The 25,404-nt window shown below is 37.5% G+C and overlaps 3 protein-coding genes and 1 long non-coding RNA gene across 17 annotated transcripts in view; 2 read left to right on the forward strand and 2 right to left on the reverse strand.

Moving 5' to 3' along the window:
• LOC107553507 (nucleoprotein TPR-like) overlaps positions 1-7,452 on the forward strand; it is a 25,251-nt gene extending 17,799 nt beyond the window's left edge. Inside the window, exons 37-51 of one of the 2 annotated variants that reach the window (XM_016235756.1) lie at positions 32-174; positions 262-342; positions 451-665; positions 700-703; positions 779-892; positions 5,219-5,300; positions 5,466-5,623; positions 5,743-5,811; positions 5,926-6,014; positions 6,097-6,200; positions 6,309-6,407; positions 6,657-6,810; positions 6,982-7,094; positions 7,176-7,265; positions 7,371-7,452. In XM_016235756.1, coding sequence (XP_016091242.1) covers positions 32-174; positions 262-342; positions 451-665; positions 700-703; positions 779-892; positions 5,219-5,300; positions 5,466-5,623; positions 5,743-5,811; positions 5,926-6,014; positions 6,097-6,200; positions 6,309-6,407; positions 6,657-6,810; positions 6,982-7,094; positions 7,176-7,265; positions 7,371-7,408 — 1,553 coding nt within the window. In that variant the 3' untranslated portion in view covers positions 7,409-7,452. Of the gene's footprint in view, positions 1-31; positions 175-261; positions 343-450; positions 670-699; positions 704-754; positions 893-5,218; positions 5,301-5,465; positions 5,624-5,742; positions 5,812-5,925; positions 6,015-6,096; positions 6,201-6,308; positions 6,408-6,656; positions 6,811-6,981; positions 7,095-7,175; positions 7,266-7,370 lie in introns of both variants that reach the window. The other variant, XM_016235755.1, reaches the window with a different exon arrangement.
• Positions 7,417-14,619, reverse strand: prg4b (proteoglycan 4b). 13 transcript variants are annotated; one of them, XM_016235765.1, is made up of 16 exons: positions 14,177-14,588; positions 13,747-13,863; positions 13,473-13,595; positions 12,633-12,719; positions 12,469-12,510; positions 12,177-12,230; positions 11,929-12,012; positions 11,524-11,739; positions 10,495-10,866; positions 10,172-10,255; positions 9,818-9,954; positions 9,557-9,710; positions 9,322-9,423; positions 8,901-8,954; positions 8,679-8,804; positions 7,417-7,831 (listed from the first exon to the last, which is right to left on the reverse strand). In XM_016235765.1, the coding sequence occupies exons 1-16, from the start codon at positions 14,238-14,240 to the stop codon at positions 7,713-7,715; spliced, it is 1,935 nt and encodes a 644-aa protein (XP_016091251.1). In that variant the 5' UTR covers positions 14,241-14,588; the 3' UTR covers positions 7,417-7,712. The 13 variants fall into 13 exon arrangements, with proteins under 13 accessions (XP_016091251.1, XP_016091249.1, XP_016091256.1 ...); XM_016235763.1 differs by having other exon boundaries at positions 11,821-12,012; positions 14,177-14,569; XM_016235770.1 differs by lacking the exon at positions 11,524-11,739 and having other exon boundaries at positions 14,177-14,619.
• A 616-nt stretch (positions 14,620-15,235) lies between these two features.
• LOC107553510 (protein-associating with the carboxyl-terminal domain of ezrin-like) lies at positions 15,236-22,232 on the forward strand (the record flags this gene model as incomplete). Its single annotated transcript, XM_016235772.1, has 13 exons — positions 15,236-15,346; positions 15,543-15,728; positions 15,814-15,927; positions 16,153-16,209; positions 16,806-16,908; positions 17,365-17,476; positions 17,617-17,694; positions 17,772-17,911; positions 18,012-18,199; positions 18,328-18,499; positions 19,666-19,836; positions 20,004-20,737; positions 21,263-22,232. Coding segments are annotated over 13 exons (2,223 nt in total), but the record flags the coding sequence as incomplete, so codon positions are not given.
• Positions 22,233-22,625: 393 nt separating this feature from the next.
• On the reverse strand, positions 22,626-23,339 carry LOC107553455 (uncharacterized). The gene is made up of 3 exons (XR_001604965.1): positions 23,261-23,339; positions 23,041-23,170; positions 22,626-22,960 (listed from the first exon to the last, which is right to left on the reverse strand). It is a non-coding gene; the product is annotated as an uncharacterized lncRNA (long non-coding RNA).
• Between the last annotated feature and the right edge of the window lie 2,065 nt (positions 23,340-25,404).

Consider the following 25,404-nt stretch of genomic DNA (forward strand, 5'->3'; position numbering starts at 1 on the left):
AGATGATCTCTTATGTGTCCTCCTCCTATAGTGTCCGCATCTCCTAGTAGTGCCTTGAGCAAACGCCCCCGTGAAGAGGAACAAGAGAGCATGTCTGCTGACACACAGTCTCAGGATGAGCCCATTGACACTCCCTTTTGCAAGAGGGTTCGCATTCATAGAGTAGGTCTGGAGGTAAGTCAAGCTTGCATCCTTTTTTTTTCTTGCTTTTAAAGATTAATTAAATCAGTGCGCAACATAAAACACAATTATATATTGCAGGAAGAGATGCTGGCTGAAGACAGCACTGAGGCTGAGAGCGTTGTACCGGGTGAGAGCCAGGAGGCTCCTGACGCTGGACAGGTAATTGTAATGGCAAGAGGATGTGTATAGGAACTTCCTGTTTGTATTCAGACAGCAGAAGTGTGAAACCAATAGAAATGGGTGCTTTATATGCATATCTGTGTGAAGGAGTTGGAGAGTTACGCTACTTTGGAGGAGATGGATGAGGAAACAGGACCGTCTCAGTCTGTCCCTGGAGACCGACTTCTGCCCCATCTATCTGAGACCCATCGAAGCCCGGAGGAGCCTGATCATCATGTCATAGTCATTGTTAGTGACACAGATAGTGAGGGAGACCATGAAGAGGAATCTGAGGAAGAGGAGGAGGAGGAGGAAGAAGAGGAGCAGGTATGTAGTTGCACCTCAGCTGAAATTCAGTGATGTTTAATGCTATCATATTATAAACTACTATTTTTTTTTTTTACCACTTTAGGATTACGAGGATGAGGAAGAGGAGGATGAAGATGATGATGATGATGAGGATGGCGGTATTGGGGAAGAGGGAGAAGAGAGCAATGAAGGTAGCGGCAGCAGAGATGGCAATGAGGCCTACGAGGGGGACGACACCGAGGTAGACACCACAAATGTGCACCGATGAGAATTCAGCTGAGAATGTACATTTCTGAATTGAAATTGAGGTAGCAAACAGGATGAAAAGATGTCATTTGAATTTTAAGTAAAATTCAAATTAAATTAGAAGAAACTGCTGTAGGTATATTTTTATAAAAAAAAATTTAGTCCGATTTACCTATAGAGCATAACATTTAGATAGCCTATTATTAATCAATAAATAAAATGGCACCAATTGAAATGAGTTCTTAATTATTAACAGTTAAAAAGTTTAGGGTTGGTAAGATTTTTTTTTTATTATTCATTTATTTATTTTTAAAAGAAGTATCATGTTTAGTGGTCGACCGATATAGTTTTTTTGACAGCCGATATCTTGGAAAGCAGGGTGGCCGATATAATTTTATTTATTTTAAAGGGGTCATATGATGCGATTTCAAGATTTCCTTTCTCTTTGGAGTGTTACAAGCTGTTCGTGAATAGATAAGATCCCTGAAGTTGCAAAGACTAAAGTCTCAAAACCAAAGAGATATTCTTTATCAAAGTTAAGACTCTGCCACACCCCCCTAAAACGGCTCGTTCTAACACACCCCCACATATCTACCTCACTATGTGGTAGGGATGCAGCGATTAACCGGTTTCGCAATTAACCGCGCTTTAAAACGTCACGGTGAATTAACCGTAAAGGTTCCGCTAAACCGAGTGTTTCTGTTACACGGAACTGAACTGTTGCAGCTTGCGCAAAACGGAAAAAGTTACACTAGCGGTGCACCAGCTTAAAATGACGTGCTTATCAGAGGCACGGAGGCTACTACATGCATTAGATGAACTGTGACAGCGAAGCTTTATTTCTCCAGAGAAATGCTTGTCGATAGTGTGGGACCATTTTGGGTACACCAAGAATGACCAGGGTGTCATTTAAATATTGCTGTAAAAAACTGCTGCTAAAGAGCAAATACATAAGAGATAATGCACGGCTAGCTGTACATTGAACGATTTTAATGCACGACGTGAAGATAAGAACCACCTGACGCGACGCTACAGCTCGTTAGCGCCGCATTCTACCCGCTTCAGATCAGAAAGAGATGAAATAGTGCGGTAAGATCACATTTATTTGAATGAATGAATTATAACATTTAGCTACTTGAATTAATTATTCGAGAGAGAGAGAGCGGTGACAGTTGCCTGTGTGAATTAGCCTACCTGCGTTTTTTTTACATTTAAAGCATGACAACATATTCTTTTACACCAAATACACAAAATAATGATCTTTAAAAAAGCATCATATGACCCCTTTAATTAATGTTTAAGAAATTTGAAATCATTTGCAAATTGATTAAAAAGTAAATGTGTTCAAAAAACATACTTATCCTTTAGATGACACAGTATTTTTCACAAATAAATAAATATTTAATAAAAAATATAATTAAAAAAAGGAAGTAAACACTGTAACATTGCGGCCCGCCCCCCTTGAAAGTCATGTTAATTTTATTTAATTATATTTTCTCTATAGCGCCAGATCACAACAGAAGTCATTTAAAGTTACCTTTCCTATAGAGCGGGTATATACCTTGTTCTTTCATTAAGCAAACTAAATAGCCTTATGTTATTTATCTTATTTACACGACGGCATGTCATTTCAGTCTCTACGTTATGCTCGCGCTCTCTGTATCACGCACACACACACACACACACACACACACACACACACACAAGTGAGCACACTCCCACTAGTATTTGTAAATATTAAGCCGCAAAACGATTCATATTTAAATATGAATTCTGCGTGTCTCTGTGATAATGAATGGCACAGACGTGCGGTTTTGTGTAGCACTCGTACTGAAACGCTTGTGACGCTTCCAGTGATATTAACCTCTGCCGTCTCACTAATGAGGACATAAACACATGAACAACATCTCCAGAACTGCCCTGAGAGTCACTTCATGAGCATTTGACCGTTTCATTTGAGTAAAACTATCATCATGTCATACACACACAGAAATGTAAAGGTATTCACGGCAACCCGTCAAAATAAACGTTCGGTTTAACTTGAGGGCATTGTGGCAGAAATATATTACTGTTGTTGAGTAGAATGTACGTAAAAGACTGTTACTACTACTACTTCTAAAATTATTAAAACCTTATTTTTAAGGATGTTAAATCAATGTTTTAATTGTAATATTAAATTACCTTTATTTTCCAAAAAATTAAATGTTTAATTTTCATTACTTAAAAGATGGATTAAATGAATATTTTATGCCTTAAAACAAAATGTAAATACACAACACAGAATTTCTGAGCAAAAAAATCATAAGACTATTGTAAGAATAAATGAAACTTGTTTTATGCTTTCAAATTAGACATGCTAAAACAGAATTTGGTTACAATAAAACATAAGGTTGGACAAATAAAACATTTCATAGGGCCCTAAACGTAATATTTGTTAAACTTTTAATAAATTGATGTTAAATTGTTTAATTTTCATGATTTTAATTAATTAGACATGCTTTTTGATTAATAAAATGTAATTTAACCATTAAAAATGAGTCCAGAAAAAAAACGGAATCTTATGTGTTTTGTTATCTTATGTTATGTGGCATGCAATATATATATATATATTTTTTTTTTGTTCTTAATATATGTTGTTTGTATATCTGGAGTTTGTAACAAAAATAATTTCCCCCTGGGATTATTAAAGTATTTCTGATTCTTTAGCAAGTCTACTGTTGTGTATTTTCACAACAGAGTTTTGACTTATTTTCCGTGTGTGTTTTTATACTTATCTAGTATCACTCATTTAAATGGGAAGCTTTTTATATCTTGTATGTTATACATTTTGTACCCCTCTGTCACTGTATTCATCGTTTTTATTGTTAATAAACAAACCACATCCATCCCCCGCACTTTTGAAAAGCTTGCTACGCCCCTGTTTGTGTGCATTGGGATTTGGGAATTATATTTTTTTCAAATAAAGCCAAGGTAACGCTCATTTTACATACAGCACACAGTGGAAATTACATGAATATGGCAGTGGGCAAATGTATAAAGTCACTAGTTTAAAGTTTGTCGATCGCGCGTCTCCAGTGAAGCTGAACTCTCCTCCTGTCAGCATTCAATTCGCACGGATCGACCGTCACCCAGAGAACACGCGATCATGCAGGATACAAATGCACACTTCACAAGATCTCACAACTGGATCCGACTAAGTCTGCAAGCTTTGTGAAATTAAATGCTCATTAGTCATTCAAAGATTTGTTTAAATTATATAAATGCGTCGAACAAGAAAGTATTATAATGTTTGCCTTTCTGTCAGCGCCGTCAAAATAAAAGTCCCGCCTCGAACGCGTCGGCCAAACAGGAAAACTTATCAGCCGATGCCGATATTTAAAAAAATGCCCAATATCAGACCACTAATCATGTTCACCAAGGCTGCATTTATTTGTTAAATGAAGATGGGAATATTGGGAGACATTACAATTTTAAGATATTTTCTATTTTACTGTATGAAATGTATTCCTGTCATGGCAAAGCTGCATTTTCAACGGCCATAACTTCAGTCTTCAGTGTCATATGGTTTTTCAGAAATCTTTTTAATATGCTGATTTGGTGCTCAGGAGAAGACATTTCTTATCCATGTTCTTATCAATTTAATTTGTGGAAATGTTACACTATAATTCTTTGAATAAAACGTTCAGAAGAACAGAAATATTTTGTAACATTATAAATGTCTTTTTTTTTGGTCACCGATCAAGAATTGAATAAAAGTACTAATTTCCTTAAATAGTTTTGAATGGTGTAATTAGTCTAAAATTATGTTCTCTGCATGGTTTTTGTTGCAAAGCTTGTGCTGGACTAATGAAATTTCCTTCATGTGAATGGGTATCAATGAAGTGTTGTTCAGTAAATTCTCTTTCCCATCATTCCAATTAAACATCCTTTGGGATATGGCTATTGAATTGAAAGTGAGTCAGTTCTTCAATTCAGTTTGCTCAGCCTTAGTAGACGTGAGTGGTTTTAGTGCAGCATAAACACCCACATTTGGGCTGAACATCAGAGATGTTTATGTAAGCACAAGTTTCCGATGTGAGCTGTCTCATGCTATTTTAATGATCCAACCGCAACTTGCCATTATGCAATGTATTTATGAATAGCTGGTGCAACAACCTTTACACATGATTTATGATAATAACAAAGTCATTCAAGTCCATTCTGCTTCAGACAAACGTTCCCTGTTTATGTATGAATCAAAATGTAATACCCATGAAATTAAATAGAAATGTTCTTCCCGCTAATTCCCGCTCTACCTCTCTTCCACACCATCCTTTCCAAGGGCCCTGAGGATCCAGGCACTGAGACAGAGGAAAGTCTTGGAGCGACAGACTCCACCCAACACATGGCAGATTCTCAGAGCTGTAAGTGAGCGTGACCTAACCATCTGTCTGAAAGGACGTGTCCGTCGTGTTGATCTTTCCATGGATTTACAATGAATAGGATTGAGGCTTTCAAGCTTCATAAAGTCAGTTGTTGGTGTTTTAAAATACTTTCTCCTTTCCTTTCATCTGTATGTGACGGCTCAGTTGAAACTAGCACATTGGATGTTTTTGAAGCACCTGTCACCAGTTCTGCCCCTCGACCTCACCCCCAATCATCCAGGAGACCTCAACATCCTCTTCCACCTCGTCTAAACATCTTGGCCCCACCTGCTCAGGAGTTGGGACCCCCTGCTCAAGTCCAGGTGTGCGCAAAGGCGTCGGTATACTGAGTGGCATACCCTGAGGAGCTTTTTCTTAGTTTGCTGTTGTTAGGCATTGCTTGGAATGTGTGTTTAAAAAAATAACTTGCATGTGTCTGCAGCGGCTCCCGGTTCGACGGCCGTCAGTGGGACGAGGCCTCCAGCTTTCTTCTGGAATGGCCAGTAGTGCAGTGAGTTGCTTTTTGGTTCTTGGTTTGGTTGTGTGGCGTGTTTGCGTCTGAGCTTGAATGCTTGTCAATCAATCTGTTTTTATCTTTTTTTTGTTGTTGTTTGTTTTCCAACAGCAACATTTCTATGAGGATGATGACAGGATGGTTCCTAGTACCCCTACACTTCCTCCTCCTCGCTCAGACGGATTTGCTGAAGCAATCCAGTATGTGTTTTTGCCTTTACACTTTGCTGTGGTTGTATTTTTTATTTAGCCAAATGACTGATTTATTCTCTATTGTATGAAGTTCTCCACAGGTGGCAGGCGTGTCACGATTTCGATTCGGTCCTTCAGATGATCTCCCGCAGACCAGCTCCTCTCACTCAGATCTTGGCCAGCTGCCATCACAAGGTAGCACACATTACCTTACATTCTTTTTCAGACTAATTACTATTCATGAACTGCTCTTTCTGTCAGATTTTGGTTGGTTGGTTCACTTTTTAATGCTGTCTTCTGTAGGTTTAGGCATGTATGAGAGTTCTGTTTTCCTTGGAGCTCATGAGGAGGAGTCAGGAGGCCGCAGTGTGCCCACAACCCCACTACAGATTGCTGCTCCTGGTACGAACAAAACCATGCATCCTAATAGTCAAAATAATTTTAAAATAATCTTGGAAAAGTGCAGGATTATGCAGTGGCCACTTGTGCAATTTCATTTACTGAGCATTCAAATGCCCCTCCAAAGCGGCAAAGACAGACACAGAGAGATGACAAGCCATTTCAAAATAGTTTTAGTATCCCATTTTATACCTAATTCTCCTCTACCATTTTACAATCGGTTAAATAATCTTTTTTTTTTTATCCATTCAGTGACAATTTTATCAGAAATCGTGGCAATTGAAGCGATTGAGCATGCTTCTCAGTCTGTGCCCATGGTGAGCACCTCCACACCCAGCCTTAGTGCTCCTGCAGGCCCGAGTGGAGTGGAGGAGAGAGACGACATGTTCATGGATGCAGGAGACAGGTAAACATGAGCCCTTAAATCTACCCACATGAGACACTGACATCACAATTAACTTCCACTGTTGTACCATAAGACGTTTGTTATTTCATTGAGAGATCATGGGCTCCATAATGGAGCAGGTGTTTAGTATGTGCATATTAAGATAACCGTGTCTGATAAATATTTCTGCAGTGCTGAGGCTTCATTTGAGGCTGTGTCACAGACTGAGGCGGAGGAACTAGCCCAGCTATCAGATGAGGCCTGTCTGCCTTCCACAAGCCAGGAACCTTCATCTAGTTCTGCAGGTAAAAATAAACACTAAAATTACGTTAACCTCCAATATCTCATATCAGTTTCACAAACTCTGTCTTTTCTCTCTCTCTCAGACACAAGCAGCTCTCAGCCTCCTAAAGTCAGAACGGGATCTGGGAGACAGTGGACTGTTGGTCGTGGTTCTAGGAGCTTTGTAAAGAGAGGTAAGAATATGTACAATTTTCTCCAACTGTGGCAAATATCTTTATTTTTTCATACACTTAGTTTTTAGCCACGATCAAGTGGATTTGACAACTTTCTTGCTGTAGATGGCGTCATGGGTATGAGGGGGCGTTTTGCCAGGTGAAGCAGCTCTGGAGCAACACATTCTCTCCAAAAGAACACCGCCATACCTTTTTTCTGCTTTAAGGCTATGTATTATTATATGTTTTGTTTGTTAGTTTAATGCTCTGAACAACCCATCAATGTTATTTGAATGATTTTACATCCGTACAATAAAATAGTTTTGAAGGAAATCTTTCTTTGTCCATAATTCTGTCTCCAAAGATGCAGCTTTACCATGAAATGTTGTTTTCCACTGCACGTAAGACAAGTGCATCACTAGAAATATACATTTACAATATATGGCATGAGGGAAAGACATGAATGACTCAGTTTTTTGAGGTTTCTGGGCATTTAAAGAAGCTGGTTGCTGAGCTTTCCTTTGGACCAGTAGCAGGTTTTAGGATCACTGGTTTTTCTCTTTCCATTTTCATGCTGTAATACTTGTCTGTGAAAGAAATGAACAGAAATGCAACATTAAGAGCAGTGTTTTTGTTCATTAAAAATATTATTGGTGAATAAAACAAATATCACGCATACAATAAAAACGCATATCTTCCATCTTTATTTGACCCTCTAACTCTAGCCCTCTCTATTCTAATTTTATTCTTTAAAAAAAAAAAAAAAACACTTGTCCCTTTTAGACTTGCACTCTATTCATTTGTTTTCTTTTAAACAAACAAAAAACTAACTTGCTTTCTAATCTTTTTGTATTCTGTTTTCTTTTCATTATACAATTAACAAAAGCAAAAAGATCTCTAACACTAGCTTGCTCTATTCTTTTTCTATTCAATCTATTTTCTTTTTATTTATTATTATTTTAAAAACCCTTGCCATGTGTTCTGCGTTAAGCTAACTGAGACTTGTTATAGCACTTGTATATCATCGTTCTTTAGTTGATTTTGATTGCTTCCATTGTCCTCATTTGTAAGTCGCTTTGGATAAAAGCGTCTGCTAAATGACTAAATGTAAATATCAGATTAAATATATAAAAAAATGTGAAATGTTGCACTGGCAACTGACTGAACGTTATTACATTTTTAAAAAAGTATAAACTTGGAAATGCATAAAATAAACGCTAATTCAAAATATTAATAAATACTAATATAGGATATAAATAATACAAAAATACTGGTTGAGTGATTAGCCAGGCTTTCATTTGTCCATCCATGACCAATTTAGCTACATTCAGACATCCACAAAACTCCACCTTGGTTGAGAACTCATTAGCTGTAACCTGAAACAGTGCTGGGACCGAGTCCAGTAGCAGCTTTAATGATTGACATAACACTCACTTTGAGAGAATACGTAATACTTGTATCCCTCTTTCACCCTTGAAGGAACCGACACGGCTGAGGTCACTATGGTCGGAAATCCTCTCCAGGTCTTTGAGATACTGATCACTTGCCCCAGAGCTGCATCTGTGAAAAGAAGAAATCTTAAAATGAACCAAAATGCTCAAAGGTCTGTTTCAGTTAAACTGTTTAAGGTCACTTATCTGGTCTGTTGGGCCTCACCTGGAACAAAATGTCCTATTTGAGGCCTTGGTGAAATATCTGTTCCAGGAAGTACTACAGTGGGTACGGAAAGTATTCAGACCCCCTTAAATGTTTCACTCTTTGTTATATTGCAGCCATTTGCTAAAATCATTTAAGTAAATTTTTTTTCCTCATTAATGTACACACAGCACCCCATATTGACAGAAAAACACAGAATTGTTGACATTTCTTGGTGAAACATCTGTTCCAGGAAGTACTATATAAAGAGATTATTTTACTTTTCTGCATGTTTGCACAAATGCTTGTCTACACACAACTTTCCCCTCTCCCTTCATGTCTAATTTCCAATTATTTTGTCATTTAAATGTGATTCATCTCTTAAACGTAATGCTGTATTGTTTGAAATGGCCTTATTCTCAATTTTATTGTGATTCTTTACCAGCTTGTCGTCTGGCTCTCGTTCTCACTGTAAACACAGGATATCTTGGCTTTTTCCCACAGCTTGGAGTAACCTGGTATGTGTACGTTTGTGCCATTCCACCTGCAGAAATCAATTTGAAAGTCAGAAACAGAGGAAAGTCTTGGAGCGACAGACTCTGACACCAAACTAATAAAAACAGGCACCCATAGTGTGCTTACAGAATGTACATGTGCATTTTTCTTCCATTTCTTACCTCTTCTGAAGAAGATTACCGTCTCTTTTCTGCTTCTGTACTGAGGTATAGATAAAGCAGCTGTGATATAACCAATCTGTCCGAAACCCTGGCTGATGGGTTTGGGAAAGCCAGGATCCATCATACCGTTCTCAAACCTCCAGTAGTTCCTTCCCTGTGAAATACGCACAAACAGGACATAGCAGATGTTGTCGAGCACCATTTCAGTTATAATTTTCTGTGATTGTCAATCTGTAGTGAATTGAATTGTTTTATATCAACCTTGAAGAAATAGGTTTTGCCCTGGCAGTTGCAGCGGGTGTAAACCGTGTCGATGGGAGATGGGATTCCCCACACATTTGTAATTAACTGAGGAGGATCAGGATTTCTCTGTTTGTCCAGTGTCCAAAAATAATGTCCTATAGAGAAGAAAGGGAAAGTGGAATTTTATTCACAAATAACATCTGGTTTTACAGTTCCCTACACTTTGGAAGTTTTTAGTTTTTGATTAATGAAATATGTTTTTTTCCTTGTACTCTGTTCTAACGGTTAACAACTGAAAATGGAAAAGATAAATGCTTTGAACCAAAAATAAATGAAGTGTTGCTATAAAGCGAGCGTGCATCTGGTACTGACCTCTGAACACCACAATGGTACCATTTCTGAGAGTAGTCAAACCACTGACTGGACGCCCACTGCAGAGGTTAGTGTCATAATCATCTGCAAAAGAAAAAAAATGTTTTTAATTATTTAAAATAAAAACAGAACCAAAGTACTGAAATTATCCAAAACTTTCTTTAAAAAACAACAACTAGAATTTGAAATATTCATGCTAGCATTAGAGTGTCAGCACAGTTTTCAGATGGGAAGCATGAAGGCTCTTAGTGGAAACAAAATAACAATAAATATTAAGCATGAACGATAAATATACAATAATTATAAAGCATGAAAGCTCTTACCAGCTTGATAATCTTTAATACTATCTGTTTTGCCATTCTTGTCTGAGCTAGGTTTAAGAGGTTTTTCCGCTGGTTTGATTGGAACAATGCCACTAGGATCCTTGAGAGGTTCCTTTGGTTCGGATTTGTCGTTCTTGTCTATGCTAGGTTTAATGGTTTTTTTTGTTGGTTTCACTGGAGCAGGAGCAGATGGCGTCTTCTTTGGGACAGGGGTAGCTCTAGGATCCTTGAGAGATGACAATTCCTCTGGGTTTTCACTCTGTGCCTTGGTAGTCATTTCAGTGACATAATTGTCTGTTGGTAATGCACTTGAAGAAACTTCTGTTGGTGCTGTGCCTGATGGACCTTCTGTTGGTGCTGTGCTTGATGGACCTTCTGTTGGAGCAAAGGGTCTGAATATTTAGGACCATGTGATATTTCAGTTTTTCTTTTTTAATAAATCTGCAAAAATGTCAACAATTCTGTGTTTTTCTGTCAATATGGGGTGCTGTGTGTACATTAATGAGGAAAAAAAATTTACTTAAATGATTTTAGCAAATGGCTGCAATATAACAAAGAGTGAAAAATTTAAGGGGGTCTGAATACTTTCCGTACCCACTGTATATAAAGAGATTATTTTACTTTTCTGCATGTTTGCACAAATGCTTGTCTACACACAACTTTCCCCTCTCCCTTCATGTCTAATTTCCAATTATTTTGTCATTTAAATGGGATTCATCTCTTAAACGTAATGCTGTATTGTTTGAAATGGCCTTATTCTCAATTTTATTGTGATTCTTTACCAGCTTGTCGTCTGGCTCTCGTCCTCACTGTAAACACAGGATATCTTGGCTTTTTCCCACAGCTTGGAGTAACCTGGTATGTGTACGTTTGTGCCATTCCACCTGCAGAAATCAATTTGAAAGTCAGAGACAGAGGAAAGTCTTGGAGCGACAGACTCTGACACCAACCTAATAAAAACAGGCACCCATAGTGTGCTTACAGAATGTACATGTGCATTTTTCTTCCATTTCTTACCGCTTGATGGACCTTCTGTTGGTTCTGCGCTTGATGGACCTTCTGTTGGTGCTGCGCTTGATGGACCTTCTGTTGGTGCTGCGCTTGATGGAACTTCTGTTGGTTCTGCGCTTGATGGACCCACTGTTGGTTCTGCGCTTGATGGACCCACTGTTGGTTCTGCGCTTGATGGACCCTCTGTTGGTGCTGTGCTTGATGGACCTTCTGTTGGTGCTGCGCTTGATGGAACTTCTGTTGGTTCTGCGCTTGATGGACCCACTGTTGGTTCTGCGCTTGATGGACCCACTGTTGGTTCTGCGCTTGATGGACCCTCTGTTGGTGCTGTGCTTGATGGAACTTCTGTTGGTGCTGTGCTTGATGGAAATTCTGTTGGTTCTGTGCTTGGAGGACCTTCTGTTGGTGCTGTGCTTGGAGGACCTTCTGTTGGTGCCGTGCTTGATGGACCTTCTGTTGGGTTCTCATCAGCAGGAAGCATGCTGCTTGCATCTGTAGAGGACAAAACTGCTAAATGCACATGAAAAATAGTCTCTGCTGGGACATGAGTTTAACTAAATAAAAGTTAAATGTTTAATATTGTAATCATCAACATATCTTTGTGAACAAATGTTTCTTTTTGTGGTGTTTTGCATATTTGACAAATAAAGCTTATGATTATTATTGCTCACCAAGGCCCTCAGAAGGTGTGGACTCACTTTCATCTTCAGGGATCGTTAACTCTTCTGCCTCGGCATAAGAAAACAAAGTGATTTCAACGGAGTACAATGGGTTTGCCTGTGGTCACAAAATCATATTGACTAAAACTGTTGTGTGTCTTGCCAAATGGGCAATTAATGTTGTCTGCTGTTTTCTCTATTGTCATAAATAATCAAATGTCAAAGTAACCTAGTTTATGATTACTTTTCAACAAGTGTCCTACAGGGGAAAAAAAGATAAAGAGAGTCAAAAAGAAAGACTCACCTCCAATCCCTTCATCATTGGTCATCTCCTCATTGGAGGTTTCTAAAAAAAAAGATATCACAACTATACTTTAAGAGTACTGTTACTAAGAAATCAAGTTAAATGAAGCAAAAGATCAGTACACTTTGATTTAGTTATTTGTGACAAAGCTACAGTAATTATACCTGTAGACTTTTTATTCTTTATGTTTAGGCATAAGTTAGCGGTCCTTTGAGCTGCGGTGGCAGTTTTTCTTGGTTTTAAGGCAGTATCTGTGACAGTCACAGAGGCATAAGCATAAAATCAGGGCAAGATTAGATGCATGCAAATGGATGGATACATCTCTAATTCCACATTTCTGTTGTTAATTATATGAATGAATAAATAATAAATATTACCATTCAATTGTTTGGGGTCAGTATGACAGTACTTTTATTTTGCAAAGAAGCAATAAATTGATCAAAAGTGACAGTAACGACTTCTACATTGTTAGAGAAGATTACTATTGCAAATAAATGCTGTTCTTTTGAACTTTCTATTCATCAAAAAATCTTGAAAAAAATTCAAAAGGAATATTAAGCAGCAAAACCCTTTTCAAATTCAACATCTGAAGAATCATGTAACAGAAGACTGGAGTAATGATGCTGTCACATGATGTTATTAATGTTATTAAATGTTATTAAAAAAGTAATTTTAAATTGTAATAATATTTTATAATATGACTGTTCTTACTGTATTTTGATCAAATAAATGAAGTCCTGGAGAGCATAAGAGACTTCTTTCAAAAACAAAAACAATCTTACTGAACCCAAAGTGTGATATCCTGTTTATATATTTTTGCAATCAGTGTATGTTAGTCACATCAAAAACATACAATTAGTATCAGTTATTGCAAATCTATTTACAACCACACATGCATTTGCAGTGTTATCAGTGATCATTTACGCAGGTATTATTTGATTCAAATATGCTGTAGTTCCTTTATCTACTACACACAAAAAACTCTTTGTAGTTTACATTATTACCTTCCACCAAGCACATGTCCTCATAATCAGGGCAGCACTGATTGTATGAGACACAGTCAATATCACAGTGACATGGATTGCCTCTATGAAAAGGCTCCCCACAGCGTCCTTTGCATGAGTCCTCTGTGATCACAAATAATAGCAATGCAGTCTCACCAAAATTATTCTACAGACTGTTACAAAGAATATAGACTACACCAGTGCTTATGACATTCACATCAAATGCTACTCATTGCGTAAACAGCCCCAGAGGAGAGTTCATATGAAACCTTACTTGTAGTACACATCTGTGTAAAGTCTGAACAGCACTCATTTAAACTCAGACACTCGTAGTCACACTGGCACAAACTTCCTCTGTAGTAGCCTTCGCCACAACGACCCCTACAGCTACCTGGACAGAGAACAGTGTTTACTTTAGAGAGAACAGACTTTGACTGGGAATTCAGTATATTGAGAAACACGTATGTACATTTAGACACAGAGACAAACACAACAAGAGATGAGTTAATTATTTACAGTCAACTGAAATCAGTGCATGTTTTAGAGTAAAACAGTTCACTATTATATTTACAGAATAAAAACCGATAGACAGACAGACAGATTATAGATAGATAGACAGATTGATAGATAGATAGATAGATAGATAGATAGATAGATAGATAGATAGATGGCAGTATAGATTGAACAATATTCTGCTGACTTACTTGGATCCGAAGAGCCTGTGGAGGCATATGCAAACAGCAGCAGTAAGGACAGATGTGTAGCCATCTCGGTTGTTCACTGTTGGAATAACCTATAGAGCCTCTGTTTTTTCACCTGCAGTGATCTTCACTTTTATATAGAGGCAGAATGCGTTGGTGTTCCCCTGTCGGTCCAATTATACAGTCAGTGATGAATTAGTAATCGTCTCGTTTGCAAGGGTGCGGTGATTCACATTGGGCAAGCAGACTTGCACATTCCCCCTCACTGTGTGTGCCTGTCGAGAACATTTACAAAGTTCGCTGGGTGACATCACAGACTATTTATATTCAAATGTTCCAACTTCCAGGTGGGGAAATAAACGTTAGACACAAAAATACATATTTATCAACGTTTTTAGGAAATGTATTTCTGTCAATAGGATTTTCTGGGTGCATTTTTCGTCTCTAGCATCCAAATAATCTCAAATACGTATAAGCAAAGCTTTCTGCGACATATAAAGCATATTATAGTGATAATTAATGGTAATAGCCTAGGCTATTTATGTTTTGTCAATGTAGTGTCCGTGTCCAGGTGCACCGTAACGGGGTGAAGGTTAGGACGATTCCAAGGGCCCGGCGAGGGAGAGGCGTTTTTTACCGAGGGGGAACCCTCCAGTCTTTTTTTCCCTCTTCCTCAGCTGCTCCTGATTTATGTCATTTTGTTTTTCTAGCAATTAATATCAAAACAAAAATCAAACAAAATTCTTGAAATGGCAGAATGAATACATTTAGGCATTTAACTACTAGCCTACTATTTAAAGACTAGTTTGTGATTATTTATTTATTTATTGTTTGTGATTATGTAATTATTTATTTGCAGTTGTTAATAAATATTCCTTACATTTAAATATTTTCCTTTTTTCTTATATAAAAAATTATCGTGTTTACATTGCCCGCATACTTTTATTACTATTTCTTTCCTTATAATTTATCTTCCAGACCAGTTTTATTATTAATTTTTTATTATTATTAATAATAATAATTATTATTATTATTACTACTACTACTACTACTACATTGCTGACACTGCCGTCTGGTCTTACCATGTACTCTGCCCTCCTCCGGGATGGCAAGCCTGCCTCCGTCTTTGTGCACAAGCAAGACAATGAAGATAAAGTCAATAAAGCTGCCAAGGTAAAAGTAAACAGTTGATATGTAACCGCACCAATGGCATACATTGGCTGTAAAAGGTTTGGACAAACCTACTGCTAATTCTCTATATACCTGTATATAATAGTAAAGTCACTTAATACAAATTATATATAAAAAAACACACTTAAATCTCAAATCTCTCAGCTATTTGTCATAAATTTACCTGATTCCTTTACAGCATTTGAAGACATTAAGGCACCCATGTCTTCTTCGCTTCCTGTCATGCTCAGTGCAGGATGGAGGTATACATTTAGTGACAGAACCAGTTCAACCATTAAAACGGCTGCTAGACAATCTTACTCCAGAGGAGATCTGCGCAGGCCTCTATGACCTGCTGCAAGCACTCGTCTTTCTACATGATAGGGTAAGAAACTGTTCATTATTGTTTTAAATATTTGTAGTAATATTTAGACACTTAAACTAAATCATTTCTTTCTCTTGTCTCTTAGGGCAAATCAAGTCACAACAATGTGTGCATATCCTCAGTGTTTGTCAGTGAAGATGGCCATTGGAAACTTGGGGGGATGGAAACTGTCTGCAAGTTTTCAGAGGCAACACCAGAGGTGACATCCGTAACTGCTTAAGTGTTGATTTATGCCTTTTACATACATTATAGTGAGTGCAAATCTCTTTTTTTTTACCCTCTGGGACTCAATTTCTCTTTTGTTTCAAAAGATTAAGGGAAATTACAATTTAATGACATGGTTCTGTTACAATTGGTTAAATACCTTTAATAACAAATATATACAAAGTACTGTAACTCTATTTATGTGTGACTTCCTCTCCAGTTTCTCAGAAGTATCCAGAATGTAAGGGAAAATGGTGCCATTCCTCCAGAGGAGAAGGTAGGAACCATATTTGTATTTTTTAAAGAAATTAAGACTTTGACTCGGCAAGGATGCATTGATGGTAAAGACATTAAAGATTTATAATGTTGCAAAGATTTCTATTTCAAATAAATGCTAATCTTTTAAACATTCTATGAATCAAAGATTCCCGAGAAAACAAATGTACAACAAAGCAGCATAACCGTTTTATAATAGCAAAAACATTGATAATAAGAAGAAATGTTACTTATGTACCAAAACAACATATTAGAATAAAAATTCAACTTTGCCATTGTACAAACAAATTACATTTCCAAATATATTAAAATAGAAAACAGCTGTTTAAATATAATAAATAAATGTAATAATATTTCACAATATTACTGTTTTTACTGTATTTTGAATCAAATAAATGCATCCTTGGTGGAGACTTCTTTCAAAAACATTATAAAAATCCTTCCAACCACAAACATTAATTTAATGTTAGTGTGTGTATATAATCATATTCAGATTTGTTGCCAGAATTTACAAGGCCTGGGACAAAATTAAAGGCTGACGACAGTCCTGATCATTATGTCTCAGCAATATAATCATGTTTTTTATTTTATTTTTAGCTTGAAGGATTCAAAACTCTTCCCGACAAGCATGCCCACTCCCGAGACGCTTTTTCATTCGGGGTGATGGTGGAGGCTCTTCTTCCACTTCTGACGGGACATGGTTAGTAACACTCTTAATTCAACAGACGCATGTAAAGCAGGCTGAGTGTGTCTAGGATTCATCCTGTTGTGGCAGTTGCTAAGCCCTTACTGCATAGACATTGACATAATTGTTAATGGACTGACAACTGCTTGCAAAAAGATTTTACATTTCGGGTACAAGTTTTCCATTCATGGCAGGTCATGATGTCTTCAAAGAACAAAATGATCCACATGAGCACTGTAATGGTGATGCAACCTTTTGGCTTTTATGTTGTTGTTTTGTGGAACAGGGCCTCACTGAAAACATATGCTCTGTTGTTTTTGTGCTATCTTTTTTTTTTCTTTTAGTCTCACTCACTAAATTGTGGTATGTTTTTCCATTCCCTGTTTCTTCCACATTTGTATTTATTTTTCCATGTCCGCTCCCCATCTTTGTAACCTCCATGTGCTCCTCCACCCAAACTTTCTGTCTCAGTCTCAGATGATTTATTGGAGAGTCTAAAGAACATGCTGCAGGCCAGCCTCTTGACCCCTGGCCCCATGTCTCGCCCATCTCTCAGCAGTTTGCTGACCCACAACTTCTTCAGGTTCGCTTTTAAAAACTTTTCTGATCAATAGTGGTCTTTTGAAATCAATTTTAATTTCACAAATGTCAATTTCACCTCTATTGAAGTAAGATTATTAAATGATTTAAATACCTAAACTTTGCGATATTTAATTCTTATAGAAATGACTTCTTAGATATCATGAATTTTCTGAAGAGTTTGACCCTGAAAAATGAAGAGGAGAAAAATGAATTCTTCAAGTAAGTTTCCCTTTCAAATGCATGATTTTATTACTCTAGAAGGGTGATGTGCTTAAATAACTAGTAAGTTTCTGAAGGTTTCTCTTGGACCGAGTTCAGAACCTCCCAGAGGAGTTAATTGCTACACGTCTGGCTCCTAAATTGCTCAATTCGTTGGTGTTTGCTGAGCCCATGGCTGTCAAAAGCTTCCTTCCGCACCTCTTACGGCCTAAGCAAGGTAGAACTAGTCGGTAAAGCTTTAGGAGATGCTTACTGTACACTTGTTTAGTAGCATTAGTCTCAGTTATGATGCTGACTGACTGTTTTCTGATGTCCAGACTCGAGTGTGAGCGCTGGTGAGGAGTGTCTTCTGTCTTTGTCTTTGTATCGGAGATACGTGGTTCCTCAGCTCCTTAAGCTTTATAAGGTGAACGAGGAGCATGTCAGGATCGTGCTTCTCTCCCACATTCATATCTATGCTGAGTTCTTTCCTCATGAAGAACTGAAAAATCTGATTCTTCCTCAGGTACTGTGACAATGTTTGTGTTCGTATCAACAGCTGAGTGATACTGAATTATTTTGAGTAAAGTGAGGATGTTTTTAAGTTGATACTGGGATTGTGTCAGTTATTTTTCTGCACTTTGTATCTTGCAGGTTTTGCTGGGAATGAGAGATACGAATGACTCACTCGTCGCTATGACACTACAGAGTTTGGCTGTGCTTGTCCCGTTGCTGGGAGCCCGAGTGGTTGTTGGTGGGGAGAGGACCAAAGTCTTTAAACGGACTACGCCAAACTTCACCAAGTCTACAGAGGTCACCCCAGAGAGTAAGACACTGTCTGTTAATGCACTTTTATAATGAGAGGGAGTTTATTAATTCTCTACATATTTAACTAAATAAGTTAATGACCATAATAAGTTAGCTTGATTGACTTTCACTAATTTTAATTAAGAATAATTTCTATTTATAAAAAAAAAAAACATTTAGGCTGCTTAAGTTGGTATATTAACCTGTATTCAATGTAAATATTATGTTTTGAGGCCACTGGAGGACACTGCTGCATCATTTTATATACAATTGTGACCCTGGAGCACAAAAGAAGACATAAAGGACCATTTTTTGAAATTTAGATTTATATATCATCATATGGAAGCTGAATAAATAAGCTTTCCATTGATGTATGGTTTGTCGAAATACAACTATTTGAAAATCTGGAATCTGAGGGTGCAAAAAAATCAAAATATTGAGAAAATCGCCTTTAAAGTTGTCCAAATGAAGTTCTTAGCAATGCATATTACTAATCAAAAATTAAGTTTTGATATATTTATGGTAGGAAATGTACAAAATATCTTCATGGAACATGATCTTTACTTAAAATCCTACATCATTTTGACCCATACTATATATTTTTGGCTATTGCTACAAAATATACCCGTGCTACTTATTACTGGTTTTGTGGTCCAGGGTCACAATTGATATATATTTGTTTTCTAGTAGTGCATTCAGTTCCTCTTTAGGCAAAGAAAGTAAATCTATACAAATATATATTAAAACAAATATTTAAAATTAATCACATTGACCACAAACAAATTAAACTCAAATAATTATTTGTCTATTAATCATCTACTAATGTGAAAACATTTATTCATGCATTGATTTCTGTTTAAAATAAATGCAGTTAACTCCAGGAGGATAATATACCATAGTTTCCACAAAAATATTAAGCAGCAGAATTGATTTCAGCATTCGATAACCATTAGAAATGATTCTTGAGCATCAGCATATTAGAATGATTTCTGAAGGATCATGTTACACTGAAGACTGGAGTAATGGCTGCTGAAAATTCAGCTTTGCTATCACAGGAATAAATGACATTTTCAAATACATTAAAATAGAAAGCAGTTATTTTAAATTGTAATAATATTTCACAATATTACTTCCATTTTTTATCAAATAACCATTAAAAAAACCCAAACCTCTTTTCCTCTGCAGCATCACCCGTGCATATTGTTGGGCCAATCCATCCCCATGTCTCACAACCACCAAAGGTCCTAAATCTGTTCCCTAAGGACTCGGAGGACAAAAAGGTGGTTTTAGAAAACATGTACTCCTTCCAAGCAACTGAAAAGACCAGCGCCCAGCACACCACAGCAGAGAGAGCAGGTATGCCACAACTGATTTTTAAAGTCACTCTTAACAGAAACATTTCTGAACTGCTTATTGTGAAGCAATAATTTGAAAAGAAAGGCTGAAGTTATCTTGAATTGCATTTGCTTGTCCCTACTTGGTGCTGGAATGTACAACCTTTCTGAATCAAGTGATCTCTCTAGTATTTAGCAGCGAGATGTCGTTCCCATTGAATGGGTACAGAATGGGCACACAAGCTGCAGACAACACGAAAACTAACAGAGCAGTGAGATCCGACGAAGACTGGCCTAACTGGAGTGACACAGAGGAAGCAGAAAAGGACAAGACCCAGTCAGTCCAGATTAGCATTCGGTCAGCAGATGTCCCAGGTCAGAGCAACTCCGCTGACAATGAGGATGAAAGCGAGGAACCCTGGGATGATTTTGAGGACTCAGAAGTGACCTCAGACCACTCGCCCTCGACTTCTTTACCAGTCTCTGTACCAAAGACATCAACAAAAAGCAAGGTGTTATCTCCAAGGTACTCAAAAGCACTCAAACTGAACTCTAGTGTCAAAAGCGCTCCAGATCTTAACCAAACCTCATCATGGGACACCGGTTGGAACCAGGCAACTGACACCCTCAAACCCAGCAAAACAAGTTTAGCATTAGAGCCCAAGCCAAAAAGCACAATCAAAAGCTCTGAAGCTGAATGTCTTGGGGAGGAGTTCACAATTGCAGTGAAGAAGAAGCCAGAGCCAGATCCAGAACTAGACTTCTTTGCAGACATGGTCCCAGATATAAAGCTGTCTTCCTCATCTCTTCTGATCCCCGTGGAGAGCTCGGTCAGAGAACCCATCACGGGACACACAACATCAGACCCATCAATAGATACACTGAGCCTCACTAGCAAGTTTGCAGCTGCTGACTTGACTGAGGTAAGTTTACCTATGCGACCAATCCGTTTCATGGCTTTATAATTATATGTGACCCTGGAGCACAAAAGCAGTCTCAAGTCACTCGGGTATATTTGTAGCAATAGCCAACAAGACATTGTATGGGTCAAAATTATAGATTTTTCTTTTATGCCGAAAATCATTAGGATATTAAGTAAAGATCATGTTCCATGAAGATATTTTGTAAATTTCTTTCTGTAAATATATTAAAACTTAATTTTTGATTAGTAATATGCATTGCTAAGACCTTCATTTGGACAACTTTAAAGGCAATTTTCTCAGTATTTAGATTTTTTTGCAACCTCAGATTCCAGATTCTCAAATAGTTGTATCTCAGGCAAATATTGTCCTATCCTAACAAACCATACATCAATGGAAAGCTCATTTATTCAGCTTCCAGATGATGTATAAATCTCAATTTCAAAAAATTTACCCTTATGACTGGTTTTGTGGTCCAGGGTCACATATGATGAACTGATGAGATGTTCTTTTGTTTTGCCTCAACAGACGGAGGCAGAAGGATGGGGCGATGACCTCAACTGGGAAGATGAGAACGCCTGGTGATCAGTGTGGTCCTCTACAGAAAGCCATATGAGAGAGATTCCAATACAAGAACGCTGTTACATATGCCATCATGATATTATCACTAAAGACCAACATAAAAATTGAGTAACTACGATTTCCTCCACCCAGTTAATCAGTCTACTGTCGCCATAGAAATTGATCGGCTACAGAAAAAGGTTTGGTCTTGTTTAGCTTTTTCAAGATGGCATGATGGACCTAAACATGCCAAATCAGATTAGGAGTCCTTCAGTCTTGTTGCACTGAGGAGGGGTACATAACCTGGAAATACATCCACTTCTAATGTCAGTTTTTATTTGTGCCATACAGCTTTTTTTTTTTTGTTCAGTGAGCCTTAGAGGACAGACAGCCTCAACTTGAGAAGAAATATATAGACTCTAATTTGTGTTCATTAGATTGGGTGAGAGCCTGACATAATTTATTTGTATTATCAGCTGCTGACTAAATAAAATGGTTTTATCGTATTTGACCTGGTTTTGGTGAAATTTTGATATAATATTGACTACGAAATTTGGTAAAAAAAAATAAAATCTCCCATTGATTTACGGCAAGGTCACACGGCCTCAGCAGACACTAACTGAGGCCAGCAGACATGCTTGATGGATTTCAGAACTGTGTGTTAGGCCTGTTGGTCTGTTGCCATTGGTCGGTGTTTGTTTTTACCCATTGAACATTCAATCAGTTGGTCAGGTCAGGAATGTCTGGACAGTATGGTATGATTTTCTAACAAACTGATGTAATCTGGTAATTGCTGGTGTCTATTGGTGCAGTGTGAATTAGTTTTTAGAATGTTCACAATTCAAAATCTTAACGGGCAGCTATGATGCCACTGTAATACTTAAAAGATTAACTGCAATTAGTCTTTTTATTGCATTTATTTGCACACCAAATAAAAACGGGCCTTTTTTTTTTACATATAAGTTGGCATGAGATGAGAATTCACCTAATCTTTTTTTGTAAATGCAATTTGTACATCTTATTGTGAACAATTTGTTTTTGTTGTTTTATTTTGACTCCATTATGTTTAATCAAAACATCGTGATCTTCCAGTGAAAATGTCTGATTACGTATGCAGAATTTCAGAATCATGCAGAATCATTTTGTTCACCTAAATACCACAAATAAGCATTTTCAATTTCTGCATGCATTTTTAAGAGCAACACTCACATCTCAACAACAACCAATGGATAGATCCAAGTCCTCACCCTACTTTTCTCATTTCCATGCATGAAATCAACAAAACACATTTTAATGAAGTTTAATACATTGAATTGTCTTTGGAGTGACTCTTTTCCATATAAACTTTAAAAAATACAACTTTTATACAAATATCTTTGGTGACTTTAGTAAACGTAGTGACATGGAACAAAGACAGCACTGTTAAAAGCAGCCATAGGTAGAGGTGTTGTAGTTGAATTAGGGCTGCTCTATTGCAGTGGTGTTGATTTGAGTTATCAGTGTCTGTAAGACCTCAAGTCTGGTCCTGACCCACTGAGGCGGTGACATGTTGTGGTCTGGCCCCACTATTGCCTGCAGGGCTTTCAAGGCACTTTCTGTTGTCTGGAGGCATCGCTCATACTCCTCTTCTACTTCCATCTCCGGTCTTGCCCTCTTCGTACATGGCTGAACAGGTAAAGAATTGCAGAATTAGTAAAAACTCGTTCCATAGGTATGTCAGGCAATAAAGCCATCCTCTCACTCACCTCCTCAGTAAGTGGCGTGTGTACAGGTGAGCTGGTCTCACGCTCCATTTGCTCAGTGTTTCTCTATTATACTCCTCCACTCCTTCAGACGTTCTAGTCTTGCTTCCTCAGACTCCTGGTGTGGGACGGTCTGTAGAAAGTGATACATTAATCTATATAAGGAGCACTGAAATTAGACAAATGCAAAAAATGTTAAGTCGATATGTATCTCATTTCATACCTTACTGAGGAATTTAACACTTTGGTTTTGATCTCCTCTGATGTCAATGTCTGAGAAATCACTTCCTCATGGTTGGTTACAAAAGAGACATTTGAACGATTACAAAACGACTGAAAAAAGTGATAAAGACGGATGTGATTTGAGATTTATTTATTACAAAATAAATATATAATAATAAAAACAAGTTCTTGAGAGAGAAAATGATCACTTAGCTTTACGTTATAGGATTTACCTATACTTGAAGTAAATGCACCCTTGAGTCAAGAACTTATTATACATTCACTTCTGATTTACTCTAATACAAATTTAAAGCCCCCCCTATAGTGAAAATCAAGTTTTTTATGTTGTTTATTTGTCTATATGGTGTTTTTAATATGCCTTTACACAAACCATGTGCCAATCTATTAATCAACACCATTGCTGAGTATTTTCTCCTTAAAACTGTAGTTTCCCAAAGGCTGACCCAGAAATACGGTTTGAAACACTGAGCCCTCGGTTTGCTACGTCACAAACCAATAACCAATCACGTCAAACGAATGTGTAACTACAGTATTCACTGTAGTTGTCCGCTAATAAAAACATAGTTGTATCAGTCATTATCCATGTATGCCATTATTTTGCGGTTACTACGGTTCAGTGGATCAGGAGGCGCTGGCTGTGTGACTGAGTGGAGGCGGGACTCATTTGCATATTCATAGATCAGCGTATAGTAAATGAGGCAAGGGTGTAGAGTTACATTCAAGCTATTTTAAGGCATGAGAAAATTATTTTCACAAGAAAAAACATTTAAATATGTAATTTTGATGATCAAAGATAAGTTTTAAGGGATAAAATATTTGACTACAGGGGGACTTTAACAATTAAGGAAAATGTCTGTTATTTAATAAAAACATGGTTGGTTATATAATAGGGAAATTCCCACCTCTGCAAAGAGGCCAAAGGCCTCCAGGACATGATGGAGGATCAGCCAGGATGGGTGTCAGGAGACCATTAAACAGGCCACTGATTCTGGGCAAAACTTGACACTGCAGTCACACACATACATATACAGATGCACACACAATGAAATGACCAATAAAAGAACTAATTTCCTGTCTTTTATTTTTTTACTCATATTCCACTTTTACCTGAATATTGGGAGAAATAAATCGGGGGGGGGGGGGGGGGGGGTGAATTTATTCATGAGTTGTCAGTCGTCAGTGTCACATGACCCTTCAGAAATCATTCTAATACGTGGATTTGTTGCTCAAAAACATTTGGGGACATCAGATGCCCATTTTCCACAAGTTGGTATGATTCTTTAGGGCTTCATGAAAAGTCTACAACATACTTTGGTTAAAATTTCTCAATGGTAGTGTAGAACAACCCCCTTTTTAACTTGTAAAAAACAGCTCGGTTCACACCGAGCCGTTTCGGCGCATGTCCCTTTAAATGCTAATGAGCTCTGCTCACTCCGCCCCTCTTTTCCGTGAGGTGAAGAGCCATTCTCAAGAGACTGTAAACTTTAGCCACATTCGTCGTGGAACTTGCTAACTAGCACATTATTAGGAAAGGTGATTTGCAAAGAAATTGATATAAATTTAGGTAGAAAAAGATATATATATAAAAAAGCTTCTGTTGGAGAAGCTGGATCACGAATGATTCGCACGAACAAACAAATTTAGGTAGATCAGGGGCGCATTACCTTCAAAAACAATCCACTGTGTATTCAGTGGCTCAGATGTCGGGAGTAAATGATGATGGCTGTTCATTATTACATCCAACAACAAAAGACCTCAATCGCTTGGGAGACATTCTTGTCTACACCTGCTACGGCATCAAAACAATTTACACAAAAGCGGACTGTTTGCAGCTCACTCGGGGCGGGTCAATGCTAAAATGGCAGTGTTGGTGGTCAATAGTCGTGGGAGGGGCCAAGAATCTTTAAATGGCTTGATCTGAGACAGTGCTTACAATTTTTGGGGATTTAAAAAAAAAAGCCCTGGGTGGATTTTTATCATTATAGGGTGGTTGTGCATACTATGGAAGCCCGTTTCCGCCACTAAATAAAAAAATATAATTCTGTAAGTCATAATAATGAGAAACTTTCTCGAAATAATGACTTGGTATCTCGTAATAATGAGAAACTTTCTCGAAATAATGAC

This window comes from Sinocyclocheilus grahami, unplaced genomic scaffold (assembly GCF_001515645.1).
Source record: "Sinocyclocheilus grahami isolate Dianchi unplaced genomic scaffold, SAMN03320097.WGS_v1.1 scaffold473.1, whole genome shotgun sequence".
Lineage (NCBI taxonomy): Eukaryota > Metazoa > Chordata > Actinopteri > Cypriniformes > Cyprinidae > Sinocyclocheilus > Sinocyclocheilus grahami.

What these genes read in the sequence shown, in the direction of transcription:
- prg4b (XM_016235757.1), bottom strand. Translation starts at nt 14,240, where the DNA reads ATGGCTACACATCTGTCCTTACTGCTGCTGTTTGCATATGCCTCCACA. An exon ending in CACAGGCTCTTCGGATCCAA is followed by an intron (nt 13,864 to 14,176) that starts GTAAGTCAGCAG and finishes TTCTCTGTCCAG; the next exon opens with GTAGCTGTAGGGGTCGTTGT. An exon ending in GTATTACGTATTCTCTCAAA is followed by an intron (nt 7,832 to 8,678) that starts GTGAGTGTTATG and finishes TTTCTTTCACAG; the next exon opens with ACAAGTATTACAGCATGAAA.